Source organism: Cyrtonyx montezumae, unplaced genomic scaffold (assembly GCF_038088225.1).
Source record: "Cyrtonyx montezumae isolate F1298 unplaced genomic scaffold, pur_monq_1.0 scaffold_12, whole genome shotgun sequence".
Taxonomy (NCBI): Eukaryota; Metazoa; Chordata; class Aves; order Galliformes; family Odontophoridae; genus Cyrtonyx; species Cyrtonyx montezumae.
Window position 1 is genome coordinate 11140855 of NW_027071848.1, and position 17461 is coordinate 11158315.

Below are 17461 nucleotides of genomic sequence, written 5' to 3' on the forward strand. Positions count from 1 at the left end.
ACAATTCCCAGGGACTATTCAGGATGTGTCATGGGCCCAGGACTATTTCCAATAACTGATTTGGATGCATCCAACCTATTTTGGAGAGTGAGCAAGTTGAAGAGTCTGGATATGAGCAATTTTATACTTGTTGACCTCCGTGTCCCAAGCACATACAGAGGTAGCCTTAGGTTTAAGTCTCCATCTCAAGAGCTGTTCCAAGCACTTCAGTTTCATAGCTCACCATATCAGTCCTATGGTTTCTCTTTGATCTGATCATATAGGTTACAACTGTTGCTGGAGATCACACCCCAGTCCCATTAGTGCATTAATCTGGCTACAGTCATGTTACTTCTGGTCTGTCAGGTGTCTTCACATGCACTACCTTCTCCATGAGCCTCAGAATGAGAGACCAAAATACAGTAAAAGCTGTTACTTTTTAAAATGCTCTCTCCTAAATATCTAGGCAATGACTCAGAGTCCACAAAAGATACAGCAACCAGTTTTGAAATCTTGGGCCTGTTCCAGTTTCCTGATGAGAAGATGGAATAAAAAGTAATATAAAATTACATTGTATTTCAGAAAGCCATAACTCAGAACCCATTATCTCTCAGAATTTTGTTTTTTGTTTTTGTCATGATATTGAAATCCTTGGAAGGCAGACATTCCCCTCATATTTGAATGCATTTTGTACTAACTTCTCTGCAGACCTGCTTTAAAACTGCTTGGAGGAATAAAAATATCTACCTCTTTTATCATGACTGGACAATAGTCTTAATAAAAGATACAGTTTTCTTATCTTCAAAAAGCTTGTATCCAGAAAAGAAACTCAGGTTTCAGCTATTCCAGGCTTGGCAGGAAGGTCTGCAGAAAAAGACATCTTGGTTATGTTCAAAGTTGATTCTTTTGCTGTTCAAGAAGCATTTGGATGAGGTGCTAAGGGATTTGATTTAGTATTTGGGTAGGGATAGTGATAGGAGGATGGTTGGACTAGATGATCTTGTAGGTCCTTTCCAACCTTATGAACCTTTGAACCTATGAACAGAGCACAGATGACACTGTAGAAGACATTATTCTTAGGTCTGCCTTACAGAGACGTGGTTTATAGAGCATGGCTGGAGAAAGAGTTATTAGGCACTGAACAAGCCCTCCCATTGCAATAGATTTCAATCACATAACAGAGGTAAGAACTGAGATGCATGAGAGGATGTGCTTTTAGAAAGACAGGTATGAAGCAATGGAATATCCAGAAAAGGTGGGATTTTACAATATTGTAAAAGATCTTAAAGTTGGACCTCTGACTTCCATGAGTCAGGTCTGCCTTCCTTTCCAGCCCCCAAAAGAAAGGTTATTGAAACCCAGGACATCAGAGAAGGGGAGAGGATTAATTAAGATCCAGGTGAATGATAGGCTTCTTATCAGGTGTGAACAAAACCCGGTGGTGTAAACAAGAAAGCAGGCTCAGGAACATCATACTTATCCACATGAGTGTGGCAAGTTACCAAGATACACAGACTATCTCTTTACACTCTCCACTTACCTAAAATTATCTTTTAGCACAGGGTAGCTACATGTAGATTGCTTCTTGAGGGATGTCCATGAACTATACTGACCCCTGAATCACGTCCAAACATCAATTTGTCCAGGGCAAAGCTGTGCCAGGAACCAAGGTAATAAAGTAACTTCTGTGATGCTGCTTAATTCACTCAAGTATAGATAAGGGACTGCTATGAGCCACACATATTTCTGGACATTTTTCTCTAACGTTGCCATCAGATAAAGGCTTCAGAACTGATCTGTGTGATAGTTTCACATGCAGGGGTCACTAAGCTCCACCATGCCACGCTCTCATTCCTTGCCCTCAAAAGAACAGAGGGAGAAAATGTAGCAAAAAAAAGGGCTCACGGATTGAGATAAGGACAGGGTTATCATAAGGCAATTTCTGTTACAGGCAAAACAGACTCAGCACAGGGAGACTAATTTATTACTGACAGACTGGAGCAGTGTGAACGAAAAGCACTCTTACTAACATCTCCCCACATGGTAAATCCTACGAGCTCCTGTCATGAATCAGGATCAATTTTGAAAGATACTTTAAATATGAGCACAGGGGAACAAGGTGGCTTTATTAACTTCTCCTACAGTCTTATGCTGTAATGGTGGAGTTTTCTGAGAAGACCAGTAGTCCCCTACTGCTAAAAGTTAAAGATCAATAGTTACTTGTGCAATACTTTCCTCTACTTCATCTGCTAACTAGATTGGTGCATTTGTGGGGTTGAATATAATGTGTTTTATAGCGTGACATCTAGTGGCAGTAGTGTGTAATATTAATTAGTTCCTGGGGAAGTTACTGATAAGCATGTAGTAACAGCATTTCAATTAGTGACACCCAATCTATGTTTTCAAACATTTTCAGAAGTCTTCATAACATTGCAGCTTTCATAGTGGTACAGTAGCCAGTGTGTGTGTCTCACTAAAACAGGTGAAGAATCTAGCACCAGGACTTGCACCCTGCCTTTTTTTTATAATAGAGTCTTCCCATAATTTCAAATACCTGTACCCTACAGCAAAATCACAGAGACTCACTATGAATTTTTTGGACTGAATTCATAATGAAGGCAAGAGATTTGAGTAACAAACAAACAGGAGAGTGTATTGATATAAATTAAAAGTACCAATGGTCCATTTAAATCGTCCGAACAACACCTATACATTTACAAAGCCAGAACATTCAGAACTCAGAACTTCTGGAAAAAAAAGCTGCTAGTTTTCTGTCAGGAGCCCCATGCCGTGGTCATAGTGATATGGACCAGTTTCTACCACCCCCTGGGCACTAGGGATGCCTACACATCTCTAATTGTCTTGTCGTGGGGAGCAGGGAACAGCCAGGGGAATGTGGGAGGGACACGTGGAAACCCAGGCAGGATTTGAGCACATGCTCTGGCTCATCACTTCTCTTCAGCTCTGTTCCCTTCTGTGTAAAACTAAACTCAACCCTTTGATTTTTCAGCAGGATTGTTGAATTTATCTTGCATTGCAACACTTGCATACTGACACAGTGCTCTGTATTATTCATAGGACTTTAATTTCTGACAGGGAATGACCTTTCAAGGCACAGCCCTGAAATGAAGCTGTGGGATTTTGGATAGCTGCAGGCCAACTCTGTGGGGCAGCTACACCCTGAATATGAACACAACCTTCAGTTCCACTGACTTATCCCCTGACAAGTTTGTTTAACCTGTTTAGCACCTTTGTTACTCCAGATATTTACTCCTGCCAGTGACTTTACAGTCATATTTCAGAAAAATTGGATGATTCTGCAATTTCTAAGCAAATAGAATTGAATGGAGGCTTATAAATGATATCAATGTAAGTGATTGTGGTTACCACAGCTAACATAAACTGTTTTGTCAGGGAGGCATGCCCAGACCGTGTACTCATCTTCTTGCCTTAAACACCACAAATTTGTTCCAGCACAATCCCAGTCATGCACAATCACACTTGTATAACTGTTGTTGATAGAAACACTACCAGATGGCTCAATCCATCTGTTTTATAACTCCCTACTGTTAGCTACCCACAGACGAGGCATTCAGTAGGAGACTTGGGACTGACTTCTGGTGCTGAAGTGCTTTCCTCTGGCCACATCATTGGAAAGTACCCGAAGGACTGTTCTTCGATTTGAACCCTGAACTCTTGTCAGTGTGTGGGCAGCTGTGAGAGATTGTTCTCCACCAGGAATCTGATTTTTGTGGCCTCAAACTGCTCTGCAAACTGAAACTGTGCATGACAAGCGAGGATGAGGAGGAGGCTGACTTCAAAACTGTGCTGCTACTCTGAAACAAAATACTAATGCAGATACAGCCTTTCTAGACTGAATCCTAGTTATCCTCACTTATTGAAGTCCCTTTTTTCCTGTTCCTAGCAGATGCTGTAAGACACAGAATCCTTATTTTTGTCCTTTGTCACTTAATCATCATTCTCACTCAGTGTTCAGGATCCGTGCTCACGAGTGTTTCATTTCTTTTAAAGCACATTTACTTTAATGCTTTAAGGATGGGTGGTTGAACTGCAGTCAGTACAGATACAAGGATATAGGTGGAAATTAAATATCAGAACTTTGTATTCACAGTCTAAGCAAATCGTTATAGGAATGTGTGTATGCAAACATAGATTAGAACGCTAGTATGGATGAGGTTAGAACGGACCTCTGTGTCCCTCTGGCCCAGCCTCTGCTCCAGCAGGGACACCCAGAGCAGGGTGCACAGGCCCACATCCAAGCAGCTTTGGAATATCTCAAAGGAGCAGACTCCACAGCCTATGCCAGTGCTCTGTCACCTACACAACACACAAGTGCTTCTGGTGGTCAGGAATATCCATAGATATAATCAAAAATAAAGAAAACAATGTACTCTGTATATTCTGCTTTACAATTAGCATTTTATTTAGTCTTTTTCCCTTTAATAGCAATAGTTCTCGAAATAGTGACTTCCAGTAATCTGCACAAGAGGATCATCTGTGCAAAACCAGAGGCAAAGACATAAGGTGGGGTGTAGTGTGGGGTTTAGCTATGGGGTTGAGTGGACCAAACAAGAAATGAGAGGGGTGAGATCCTGTGTTGTTTCATGCACAACTGAATAATCAGCACTGTTAAATTATGGAATTTTATTAATTTTCCACATGCTTCTGTGGGTTAATTCAGTCCCATGAGTCCATGAGATATTTGTTCTCCAGCTGCTTCCACTCACCTTTCTGGCAGAAATTTAGCCCTGCATTTGGCCTTGCATTTTACCTTATTTTCTCTGTGTGAAGGCCTCCGCAGAATTTGTTAACTTCATTCTGAACATAACGTGTAACATATTTTGATGCTTATCTAGGCTGGCTAAAGAACCTGTTTGGTTGTAATGATTTGTGAGTTTTTTCAGCCAAGTGCTCAAGAATGGCCATGCTTTGTGTGGGCTTTGTTACTGGCAGTACACTTCACAGATGTTTTCACTAGTGTTCCAACAGAGCAAAAGATTTCAAAGCAGTGTTGCTTAAATATATGTTTGAATTTTTATACAAATTTTCTCTAATTAAAGCCTGTCTTCTTGCTTGTAATGATTTACACAGGCTGCACTGTGATCCTGGAAAGGAAGATAGAGTTTATAATGCTTGGAAATGAAAAAGATGTAACTGCAACCATTTTCTTTCTGTATTCTATGCTTGCAAAAGCATACATCAGGTGATGGTTTTCTACATGTCTGTATACAAACACTCTGTATTTGTTAACTTGCAGCATTTTGCTCCATAGCATACCTGTAGCAGTTTGTTCTCTTTCTCCCGAGAAAAAAATAAGAGCAACACTTATAAAGGTAATGAAAATAGTCTGAAACATAGCTAGAAATAAGGTACATTTGTACTATACAAAAATATGTATGTTTGAGTAATTTTCTTCAGTGTTGCTTGTAAACTACGTATTTTTCATCTCTATTACCAAATTCTTCAGCTTAATAACATTTACCATATGACTGTAAGATTTTGTTTTTTTTATTTTTATGTTTTCCAGAACACCTTCACTTTCCAATACTGTTTTGTCATCTGAATCAGCGTAACACTTTCCATCTAAAGAACAGCTTTTACCAGTTCCCATATCACTTACTGACAGTTTAAGGAACTAAGTGCTTTAGGACACAGTTTTTAGAACTCTTATTTTTCATATGTCTTGAAATCACCAGCAATTTGGTAAACACACTGTTCAGTTTGAAATTGCAGTACTAAATAGACATAGCAATGTATTTTCATTATTAAATCTTAGCAATTCTCCTTGCAGATGCTTTTCATAATGCCCTTATGCAAACTGTAACTTAGAAAATGATAAGGTGCTTCACTACATTAACCACACAAGTATTACTAAGCATGTGAGGAGCTGTGCTGGCCGGATCAGACCCTAAGCACTCTGCCCTGACACAGCAGCAGAGACACCATGAGCTGGGGGTTGGGTGAGCTCTGCCTGAGCCTGGCCCAGACCCCAATCCCAGCCCTGAGCCAAGCTCCGCTGTTGGGAAGGCCCCAAAGCAGATGCCAGAAGAGCTGTCACCACTGGGTGGGAGCTGTGCACCTCCTGTCCCAGCCCTTGAGGGACCTCCATGCTGGCGAAGGCTCACAGCTCTGTGTGGCCTTCTACCACCGCCCCTCACAAACTGCTTTAATTTAAGAACAGAGGCAGACCAGGGAAAACTCTCATGGCCAGAACCAGAGAATCCACATCGCAAACCTTCAGGACCTGTTTACGAACCAGGGGTACCAGACATGATTGGCTGTACCCCTGAGATGGTTGTTGTTAAGAGCGGTCATCCTGCAGGGCTCTCTGCCCTCCTCTGTAGTCCTCAGAGATGTGCTCAGCTCTATTTTAGGCACCTGTACATGAAGCAGCTCATCTGTGTTTCCTGCTGATCTCCTGTCTTGGTTCTTGCAATGGTGGCATTGAGTGCTAGTGCTGCGCCTTGGATACAGTTCTGACATGATGAAGGTTTAGAGTTCAGAAGGATTGATGTAATTAAACTGTTCAAAGTGTCTATTGGTTCCCAGTGCTTAAATACTGGCCCTGCACCCTCCTCTTCTGTTACCACAATTTGGGCAATTAACAGCACAAGGCATGAAATCCCCACTGAATGCAAGGAAGAGTTATGCACATCCAGGTAACAAGTTCTTTCTTCATAGTCTAGCTCCAATGCATATGTTTTTTCTTCTTTTAAGATCCCGTGGTATCAGTTTTCTTGAGGTTTTTGGAAAACAGGGGTATCTGCCTGTCACCCAGGAGTGCTGAAGGTGGCTGCTTATCCGAAAGATGAAGAGGAAACAATGGGATTTAAAGCTCTGCTGTAGTAAGTACTCAACTCCACATAGCTCTCATCCTGCTCTGGTAGCTAAAGTACTTTATAAATACTAGGAATCCAGGTTCTCACAGTCAGAAGAATGAGCAGGAACTCTTCATGGTAACCCATCATAGATTATATATTTTGCGTGTCTTAGCAACACACTGCATCAGGATGCATAAGTTTCTCAATTCCTAATCCAGTCTTATAGAATCAGAGAATGGTGTAGGTTGAAAAGGACCTTAAAGATCACCAGGCTTCAACCTCCCTGCCGTGGGCAGAATTACCAACCACTGCATCTGGCTGCCCAGGTCCCCCATGCAATTAAATATATATATACGTATATAGGCTGGGAAACAAAGAACAATTTTTTGTTTTGTGTGTATGTGTGTGTGTGTGGTATGAAACAACTGGAGAGACAAGTGTGAATTAGACACCTCCTTGTTTTTATCCGCCCTTTCTGTCTGCCTTGTTTGCCCTTCCAAAATCCTCTGGTCAACAGCAGGGGGAGTATAATACTACAAAACAAAATGGAAATGTGCAGTGGAAAGCAAGAACGATGTTCAGCAAGAATGATGACTGTGTGGGATCCTGTTCTCTGTGTATCTCCCTGTGTGCCCATCTGCTCTCACAGTAACTTCTGAATGTGCCGGCCACCTTCACCCAACTGAATTGAATCCCTGAAGTTCCTAAGGGTTTTGTGGAAAACAGCAGCTGGTTAGAGGAGAAAAGTCCTGTTACTAGATGAGGAAAGGAAGATAACTGATTCCTTGTTTGGGTTGAAGGACCAGCTGTCTGACCAGTTTGTGGGTAACTACATGGCATTATCTGTCTGGTAACCTACATATGGGATGGGAATGTGATGAGAAATTACACAGATTATGAGGAGTTATAGGTGGTGTAAGAGAATTCTGGGGAGGTGTGTTGGAAGGGCTGTGGGAAGGCACAATGAGGTGCAAGACATAATCCCTTGTTTAGCCAGGCTCCTGACAGAAACTGGGGGAAAAGGATAACCTCCCTGGATTTCTACTGTGATATTCCCATTTCAGTTCCCATTCCACCAAAGAAACAGTATATGAAAAGGATAATCAGAGTGATAGTGCCATTATCACTAAGCAAAAGTCAAGGCTTTTTGTGTTGGGTGTGACTTTTCAGACCTTTGAATACAGGAAAAGCAGTGCTCATTGCTTTATTTATTTTTGCAGATGACCTATGAACATGCACCTTACGTTGGTTTAACACAATGCCAAAGCTGCCAATCAGAAAACATTAACACAATTTTAATGTTAAAAATTAACTTTCCAGAAGAAAAAAGTTGATAATCAAGTTGTGAAACAATGAAACACATGAGAAAAGAAGGGAGTACAGAATAGCTATGATGTTTGTTTATGTATTTGAAGTAGAGGAACTTGCCCACGTATTATGAAACACTGAGTAACCTTAATGACTCAGTGATTAAACTTTTCTTGCAGCTAAGATTACGACTGTGTTATGCACCAAGCAGAGAGTATGAATGAATAAACTTCCCTCTGGGTATAAATATTTTGGTGTAACTGGCTTAGTATCTCCTTCATGGCCACTCCATGGGCAATATTGGTCCAAGTAGATGCCTTCAGCTTAATCATTGACTTGTGATGATAAAACAGTAATATTTCTCACCAAAAAGTGAGCACCAGAAAAGATAAAAATTAGATGTCCTTCTTTTTCAGATCCCACAAAAACTAAAAGATGCTTAGCAAAGACACAGCACATTTCAATGAACTTGAGCTGCCTGAAGACTACTCTAAGTTAGTTGGCTGACTTGCTTCTGAAATTAGGTGTTTTCTCCAGGTGGTGGAGGTGCTGAGTTGTCCTTACACAGTCTTTGGATGAGATGAATAACGTGTTGAACTTCCCTCCTCTTTTGATATTCACTCATTCATGTAGAGTATGAATAAAGAAAGACAGAAAGCTAAAGTTATCAGATGAATCTCTCTGAAATGTCTACTGTTTCACTCCACTTTAAATTTTGTTACAGATATAGAATATGCTGCTATTCACCTTGATTACTTTCGTAGATCAGTGAGATAGTGCATCTGAGCTTCCGTTCTGGTTTCCCATTGGGAACTCATAGCATTGACAGCAACATAAAATCAACATTCTTCAGACCAAATGAAGCAGTTAAGGTCTGGGTTGGAACCATTTCATTATTGCATCTAGCAAAAATAAACTTTTTACTTAAGCATGCAACATGTGTGTCAAATGGCCAGGCAGAGGAGAACTAGGGAGCAGGGCAACCTATATCAATGATACCAAATTCTCAGATATTCCCATCTGAGCACATGATATGGCAGTCATTTGACCGTGTGCTATGGGGCTCTTTCCAGAATTAAATGTAAAAGGAAATATGTGAAGAGGATACAGCTGTCACTTTCTAGATTTTGCTTGGTTTTGCGAGGAGTCTGCCCTGAGTGCAGTGGCAGCACACAATAAGTATCAGATGTATTTCCACCTGGAGCACAGATTTTGTACTATTAGAGCAAAGGTAGCACTGTAAAGAATGATAATTTAATGTATTTCTTGAGTAGGAGTTGTGAAGAATATCATTAATAGGCTCATAAAGTTTTGTGAATTGATTGCCAATGTCTGCTGATGAAATAATTATTACTCTAGAAAGACAGATTGGGGTTAGTAAATGTATTTGGACACTGTGGTAGGGAGATGATTTTGGTAGCAACAATACTGATTTGGTGTGAAAGGTGCAAGGCTGTGATAGTCAAGGAGGTACAGGACAGGATGGCAGGAGATGAGGCAGCAGAGTAAGTGAGTAACGGAAAGCCTGTCTCTTGAAGATGTCTGGGGAGAGAAGGAAAATGCAAATATTCTGTGTTTGAAGAAAACTTTACAGCTCTAGTAGTCATATTAGCATGAAGTATCTCAAGCTTCTTTAGAAACATAAAATGCCTTCAGCAGATGAAACAGAAAATAATTGACATCAAAACTATTAAAATTATTTATTACCAAAATATTTGACCCCTCTGTCCCTTATCACAAAATGATAAGTTCTGTTGGACATTTTGCACTTAATCAGAGGAAGTGGAAAAAATACCTTTTTCTTTTCTTTTTTTTTCTTTCTTTCTGGCCTTTAGATATACAATTAGAGTTGGCATGCTGGTTCATTAAAATAATAAGACATAAGAAAACTAGTCCAGCTATTTCTCCCATATGACAATGTATAAATGAACAACTTTAGAGAAATCTAGAATGACTTTCTTTACATTTGCTGTATATAAGGAAGATTAATGGTATTAACAGTTAAACCAGCTGTTACTCTTTATTTCACTGATAACTTTCTTAGCAGTAGGGTCAAACTTCAACTGCCTTGATCCATGGAAGAAGTAGAATAATCCTAGAAATTAAAAAAAGTAAATTGTTATATTATACAAACAAGAAATAGCATCATTATAACATATGGGGGAACACCACTTTTGTACACACAGGAGAGCATCCGCTCAGTTCTATCTTTTGCAAAATTCAGAAATGATTACATCTATAATAACTCCTGAGCTTATACTCCTTACAAGTAAACTGATTTTAATTGAAAGCTCATTTCACTGAATCACAGGGGTTGGAAGGGACCTCAAGAGATTGAGTTCAAACCCCCTGCTAAAGCAGGTACGCAAAATTCCTGTACCGTTATGTTGGAAAACAGCATCAATCCTCTGGCTAATTCCTGGAAAGTCATTGGCAGTCCTCCTAGGATAACCCTTCTCCATGGACTGGGTGTTTTCATCATACCTACATCATACAAATGGAGACATGAAATTTTACAGAATGTAGATGTGAGTTCTGTAGGATGGAGCAGCCTCTGAATGCTATTCACTGTCACTACAGTAATTGCACAGATTGCAAGAGTTTTAAATTTCTCTTGGACTCTGATATAATATTTTACATAGTTCTTTATCAGGAGACATATTTAGATTCAAGACAGGAAAATGAAGTCATTTCCACCTAATCCAGGACAATTTTTATAAGACTGAATGTGAGAGCTGAAAGGAGGATCTAAGATTCTTGGACATTTGAGGAAAGAAATTTGAGGAGTTTGAGGGAAAAAAAAAAAGCAAGTAAAAAAACCGTGTGTTTTACTTCCCACTGGATACAAGAAATATTTTCACAGGGTCTTGAGACTGAGAAAATGAGCGTTACTAGGTAAGAAAGCTGTGCTGCTGTGGTTTTCTTATGTTCTTATCTTGTGACCAAGGCAGTAAAATAGTAATGTAAGATATTGTAAACATTCTTTCAAAAACTATCAAAAACAAAGGACAGGAAACCACATGCAGCAAAAAATCCAGCTGATACTGTATGTCTCACCAAAGAGCTCCACGATTAGTCATAACAAAGTAAATGTGACCCACATATATTCATAGTTGCCTGAGGAAGCCCTTCCAGCAATTGCCCTTGAACAAAGAAGGAATCTGTCAGCTTCTCAAAGCTGACTTTACTTCTGTTTGCCTGGAGTTCAAGAACTGGCAACCAGTTGTACAGATAGTGAATAGGATTTAAAAGAACTGTGCTGTAAATCTAATGCTAATCAGACAAACAAAGGAAAATGAAATGTCATCTGTATCTTTCTAGAAGAGGTAAAGTAATCCAGAACTTTTCAGAAACCAGAAAAATTCTGCACAGGCCATCCCAGACAGCCTTCCAATGAAGTATGTTACGTATCGATCCTTTATTTTCTAGAGACAATTTTGTCTACTTTATTTGTAAAAACTGTCCACGTGTTGGATTTTTTTCAGCTGCCAGGTACAATGCATCAAAACCTTATCTTGGGTGCCTGATTCAGCAGACTACTAAGCACTCAAAAGTCAAAGCTTTGTTCTTTTCCTTCTAGGAGTCAGACATTCCTGTTACATATCTGTGTTACCTGGTTACACAGAGTTATATACAGGTCTAATTTCTCTTTTATCACACTGTTGATTGTAATGGTGTAATTATATTGAAATAAATCATAAGAAAGGATTTGTTTATTTTTCTTACCTCCAGTACTTGTCACCTACAAAGAAGTCTGTCTTCCCTGTATTTTTGTTACAAACAGCTGCATCAATTTTCTTAACACCTTTAGGGAAGCCTAGCGTGTTGATGTTCTTTGGATAACCAGGCAGCATCTCATATCCGCTGATAACCCAGAAATTATTGCCTATTAAAAGAAATAATTCTAAACTTCTACTCTAGATATTGAGAAACTAAATGAAAAAAAAAAAATACAGTCCATCAGCGTACACAGCGTTTTCCCTCAAAATTAAAGGTAAGAAAAATGTAAAGAAAATCCCATTCTTCACCTTTGAAAAACAGGATCTGATCTTTCGTGTTCTCATAGGCAGCTTGAATACCAGATGGCAGAGATGGCCAGAAGGCAGAAATTAATTCAAGTTCAACTTCTGAGTTATCAGGATAGACTCGCCATAAGTGTCTGATTTAAATACAAAACAGGTTTAGTAGTAAACAATAAACCACAGATGTCTCTATATATGAACAAGAATGTGAACAACATTGTGACTTACAAGTTCTTTCATGTCGGTGGCACTACCTGGTTTGATGTGTCAGAAAGGAATACTCCCTTGTTTGGTATACGAGGCATTTTTTAGTTCTGATTTATTTAGGGAATTACCCTTCTCATTGGTATTGGTTGATTTATGATATCACCTACAAGCAGCTGACAAATGAAGGTTCCTGTTGTATTGTATAATGTGAGAGGCATATGTTCCCGGATGAGCTGGCTCTTTTTTCTGTGTACCCAGATACAAGGATTGAATAGGTAGCTGGAAGAGATATTGGTCCAGCTATGTTGTAGAACATATTCCTTAGGAAATGATTGCAGCAGTTATTCATTTCACTGCTTCAACTGTGTATACATTTGGGAGTAAATCTATTAGGATCAAGATATTTTCTGAAACAAACAAATAGACTACTTTGTCAGGTAATCCTGCAAAAATATTGACATAATTCCTATCTGTTAACAGTCTTTGTTTCAATATACTATTATTTCTGAATTCTACCCAGTTGTTTCATTATAAATCCCATGATCAGAGTCCTGCTATCTACCTAAGCTTTCAGTCTTTCTAGTAAACCAACATGGAAACATAAAAACTCCACAGTGACAAAAGCCATATCAATTTTTACCTTCCCTTTAGAAATATGACTTCACGTCGGAGTGTAGTTATGGCATCAAAAGATATCTGGGAGCCACAGGTGTTAGGTGATGTAGGGGTGGCTGGACTTTTACCCGGGGTTTTTGTTGGAGAACCTAGAGAAATATTTCAGAAAACACAGCATTTGTAGAAACATCAAGGTTTTCATATATAAAATGTTTTTTTTTTTTTGGAAGTGGATTTTACTTACCATAAATAGACTGAATGCCACTTATGTCATCTGGAGAGAGAGGAAATTCACTGGGGCTGATGTATGCATAATTGGGGAACATCAAGGCTCTCTGGTCATTAGAATGGGAGAGTCCCAGCGCATGGCCAACCTCATGAGCAGCAACCAGGAACAAATCAAATCCTTAAGAAATGGATTGAGATGGTATAATTTTGGACTACAAATGACTAATACATTCTGAACACAACATGACTATTGCTGTGATGGTTTTCACACAATATATAAAAATTCACTAGGGTATGCATATACACGGACATATATGCATACATTTTATATGTAAGTAGGTTTCTCTCTTCCACCATTCAAAGGGAGCGGCTCTTGGCTCCCTGTACAACTGTTCTTTCTATTAGCTGCTGGAAGTGTGTGCGTGGCATGAATGGATGTCTGGAGGTGAGTGTGGGTGCAGCCCTGAGGAGTGTCCTGGCAGGGTTTCCCAGCTAAACTTCAGCAGATTAGATTGTGAGTCAGCTCACACTGGCAGTGCTCCAGTGAATAAAGAAGGTGTACTCTGTGCTCAGCTGAGATACCAAAGTGTCATTGTGTGCCACTCTCCTCCATGTGGGTAACAAAGGTGATGTCATGGACTGACATAGGAAAATACAGTTTTACCTGAATGATTTACCTTTTTATCTAAGAATTTTAAGCATACAGCTTCTTTATAGCCTTGCCAAATAGAATATATTTAAAAGATTATGCTTATACATGCTTATTATCAGTGAAATATTAACAGAGTAAGCAGATAAGAATGGGACTTCCTTCAACATGCATTTAATTACTTGCATTCCTCTGAGTAATACGCCTTTCTGAATTTGGGAAGAACCATCATCTGCCCTGCTGTGTGGGAGCCAGCAACATAACTGTGAAGATCACAAGCCTGTGGCAGAGTAGAGGACTGGTCATCGATTGCACAAGACAGGCAGGCTGAAGACAAGATTTCCATTTCTCAAAAAGACAAACAAAGCCTCAAGTTTCCACACACATTTCCTGTCCTTCCTTCTTACAAGCTTTCCAAGCTCACCAATGATTTCTGTAGCACATCATCACAGGAGCTGTGCTGTTGAGGAATAGCAACAAAGCTGGGGCTGACCCATTCGTTCCTGGTGTAGGGTAAACAATGCATTTTGTCAGTGTGACAAGTACAGCCATCATGCTTCAGCTCCTTTCTGCCACAATAAGCTCACATCTCTCCTTGTGCAGTGCTCTTACAACACTTTCCTGTTTGTTAGTTCCTTGTATTTCCTTCAGTGTGACCTCAAGTCTATTGCAGTTCTCCTCTGCTGCTTCCCATCCCCAAAATCAGATGAGAAAAAGTGTGAAACAAAAGAGAACAATGTGCTCATGTACTGACAGGTCTGTCAAAGGCAGCAGATGCCTTATGGCCAGACTGGTGCTGAGGGGAGCAGGCATATCCCAAATGGAAGGTTGAACACCTTGTGTTCCTCTCTTTTCATGCCTGCTGGCACTTATAAATAGTCATTTCCCTGCTCTGCACCTCATCTCGTGGGTGGTCCAAACAGTATGTTCTGACCCCCAGCTGTGGCAGGAAGCTGAAATTGCTGGGACAAAACTTATAAACATCAGCACATCCTAGATTGAATACAGAGAAAAGCTATAATGAACTATTGAGGGACCTATTTAGTATTATTGTTGAGGACTGGCAGTGCATGGTAATGCAGGCCTGGAGACAATGTGTGCACTGGAAGGTGAATCAGAGCCAGCTTTCAGCATGGGTTGTGGTAATATGATCTAGAATAGATCGGGATGGTTTTTACATCAGCAGCATGTAATGTCCTGAAACTGGTAGCACTGCGCTTTATCTCAGTTTATCTTTTGCCTAATAAAATCAGAAAGCAATTTACTATTTGCATAGTATTTCAGAAACCTTTTATTACCTACCATCTGAGCCTGTGGTCCAATCTTCATCCTCATCAAAATGAACATCACCACCAAAACCACTGCCAGGTGGGAAGGCATGAGCGAGGACACCAAGGGGTCCATCAAAATAACGAGGGCAATGTCCATGAGCTGAGTAGAGTCACAGAATGGTAGAATCATTAAGGTTGGAAAAGACCTCTAAGATTATTCAGTTCAGGCATTAACCCATCTGCACCATACCCACTAAAACATGTCCCCCAGTGCCACATCTCCATGGTTCTTGAACACTTCCAGTGACATTAACTCTACCGCCTCCCTGGACAGCCCATTCCAATGCTTCACCACTCTTTCTGAGAAAATATTTTTCCTAATAACTAACTTGAATCTTTCCTGATGAAACTTAAGGCCGTTACCTCTTGTTGTATCATATTGTCCTACAGTATGATATTGAAATAACTTCGAGTTTATGTCTTGACTCCATGAAAATCTTTAAATTAGTCTTACCATTGATTTTTAGTCAGTGTTTACCTTTTGTCCCAAAAGCAATCATTATATCTGCTATTCCCTCTTGGATGCGAGTGAAAATCAGTGGGGTGACAGTACTCCACACTTTAAATGCCTTCTGGATTGCTTTATCCACATCTTCTTTGCTCATATCTGGCGTGTAGCTCACAATTCTACAGTTACAAGAGTTTAAGTAATAATATTTAGTGCTTGCATAAAGAATTTCTCTGATATTGTTAAGACGACAGAGATCCATAAGAATAAACTTACCCTGTAACCCAATAGTTCCCCAAACTCATCTTGAACTGAGTGAGTTTAAGGAATGTGATGACTGTCCAATGTGTCTTTTTCAGAAAAATGGCTGTGTACATGGTAACAGTTCTTCTCAAAATGGATCTTATCCAGGGATTGGTCTCTTGAGCATGAGGAAAATAGTTTCCTAGGGTTTCTGTGACTGGTAACAGCAAATTTTGAGGATAGGGAGGTTTGTGGAGAGTGCAACTAATCTTTCTGTTTGGCTCACAGCATACATGTCAGGGATGACACAACAGGCAAAATTCTATAGCTGACTCATTAGATGTAAAATACCCAGCTTGACTCTCAGAGACTACTCAGGAATATGCTTAGCTAACAGCTGGAGAAAGAAAAATATTTTTGTCTTCCCAGATGGAAATAGTTGCTATGGAGGTTATCTTTAAATATAACAAAAGTAGATACCCACAAAACCACAGTTTAAGCACAGAAAATTAATTTTGGAAATACTACCTGTATGTTAGATTGCTTTTTTTCCATCCAGGCAGAGTAACACCATAGAGACCTACATCAGGAACACCACACCTAGGTTTCTTCATCATTTCTAATGTCTCAGTGTCGGGTTTTCCAGTCACTTTCAAACCAAAAAATCTTTGCATTTTCTGGAGTTTCTCAGCTGTGAATTCAGCATTTGTTTTCCATCCTCGTTGATTTGAGTCTGTCTCAATGGTATAGAATTTACTTAAGTAATCCTAATGAAAAAATAAAGCAAACACATTTCATGTTATGATCTGTTTCTTAAATAAATAGCATAGGACAGATATTGTTTGTGTATTCTGCTAGCAGATTCATCTGCCTTTGATTTCAGAGAAAAACAGATGCTTTCCTGAGGAACATAGCTAAACAGAAGCAGGATTCTTATTTACTTGGCAGTTCCAGTTCTTACTGATTATACTACTTAAATAAAGTTTGGACCACACAGTTCTGTGTAAAAGCATTGTCTCAAAAAGACAACAAAGTACAGCACAGCTAGAACATGCAGATTAAATCTAAAAGGTGAGGCTGTGGACTCGGATACAGACAATAAAGTTACCTCTACAAGCTTTGTGTCTTCTTTGTTGTCTTTCTCAGGGTGGACGGGAAGGGCATTGGAAGCAGCTGCATATGTTAGAAAAAGCAGGAAAAGATTCTTCATTTTTACACTCCTTTCCATCCTCATACAAGAGCAGTCTGATTTCTGCCTAGTGTGCACCGTTTCTCAGATTGCAGTTATATGGTTACAGAGCGAATTGTAGAGTCAGCTGTAAACTGACTCAGAATCAGCCATGCTCTGATTATGTCCAGACATCCTATAACACTTTGCTGGCTGACACAGTAACACCTAATTAAAACCATCCAATTTCACAAACATTTTAAGCCAGTTAGTATTTGAATACTTTTAAGTTGCCTGGTGGCCATTTTGACCCTGACACTCAATTTTAGATATTTTACAATGAATTTTAGAGAACCTGAGCAATTTTGGGCCAGCTACAATGTCAGACAACAGCTGTGCCAGCCCAGCTGTATGAAGTGGA

The 17461-nt window shown here is 39.7% G+C and overlaps 1 protein-coding gene across 1 annotated transcript; it reads right to left on the reverse strand.

Moving 5' to 3' along the window:
- Positions 1-10123: 10123 nt before the first annotated feature.
- On the reverse strand, positions 10124-17100 carry LOC136044813 (matrix metalloproteinase-27-like). The gene is made up of 10 exons (XM_065730341.1): positions 16981-17100; positions 16401-16639; positions 15660-15808; positions 15153-15281; positions 13218-13379; positions 12999-13122; positions 12158-12288; positions 11856-12015; positions 10510-10613; positions 10124-10224 (listed from the first exon to the last, which is right to left on the reverse strand). The coding sequence occupies exons 1-10, from the start codon at positions 17098-17100 to the stop codon at positions 10124-10126; spliced, it is 1419 nt and encodes a 472-aa protein (XP_065586413.1).
- Between the last annotated feature and the right edge of the window lie 361 nt (positions 17101-17461).

What these genes read in the sequence shown, in the direction of transcription:
- LOC136044813 (XM_065730341.1), bottom strand. Translation starts at nt 17,100, where the DNA reads ATGGAAAGGAGTGTAAAAATGAAGAATCTTTTCCTGCTTTTTCTAACA. An exon ending in TTGGACCACAGGCTCAGATG is followed by an intron (nt 13,380 to 15,152) that starts GTAGGTAATAAA and finishes CCATTTCTTAAG; the next exon opens with GATTTGATTTGTTCCTGGTT. An exon ending in TGCTGTTTTCCAACATAACG is followed by an intron (nt 10,225 to 10,509) that starts GTACAGGAATTT and finishes TTTAATTTCTAG; the next exon opens with GATTATTCTACTTCTTCCAT.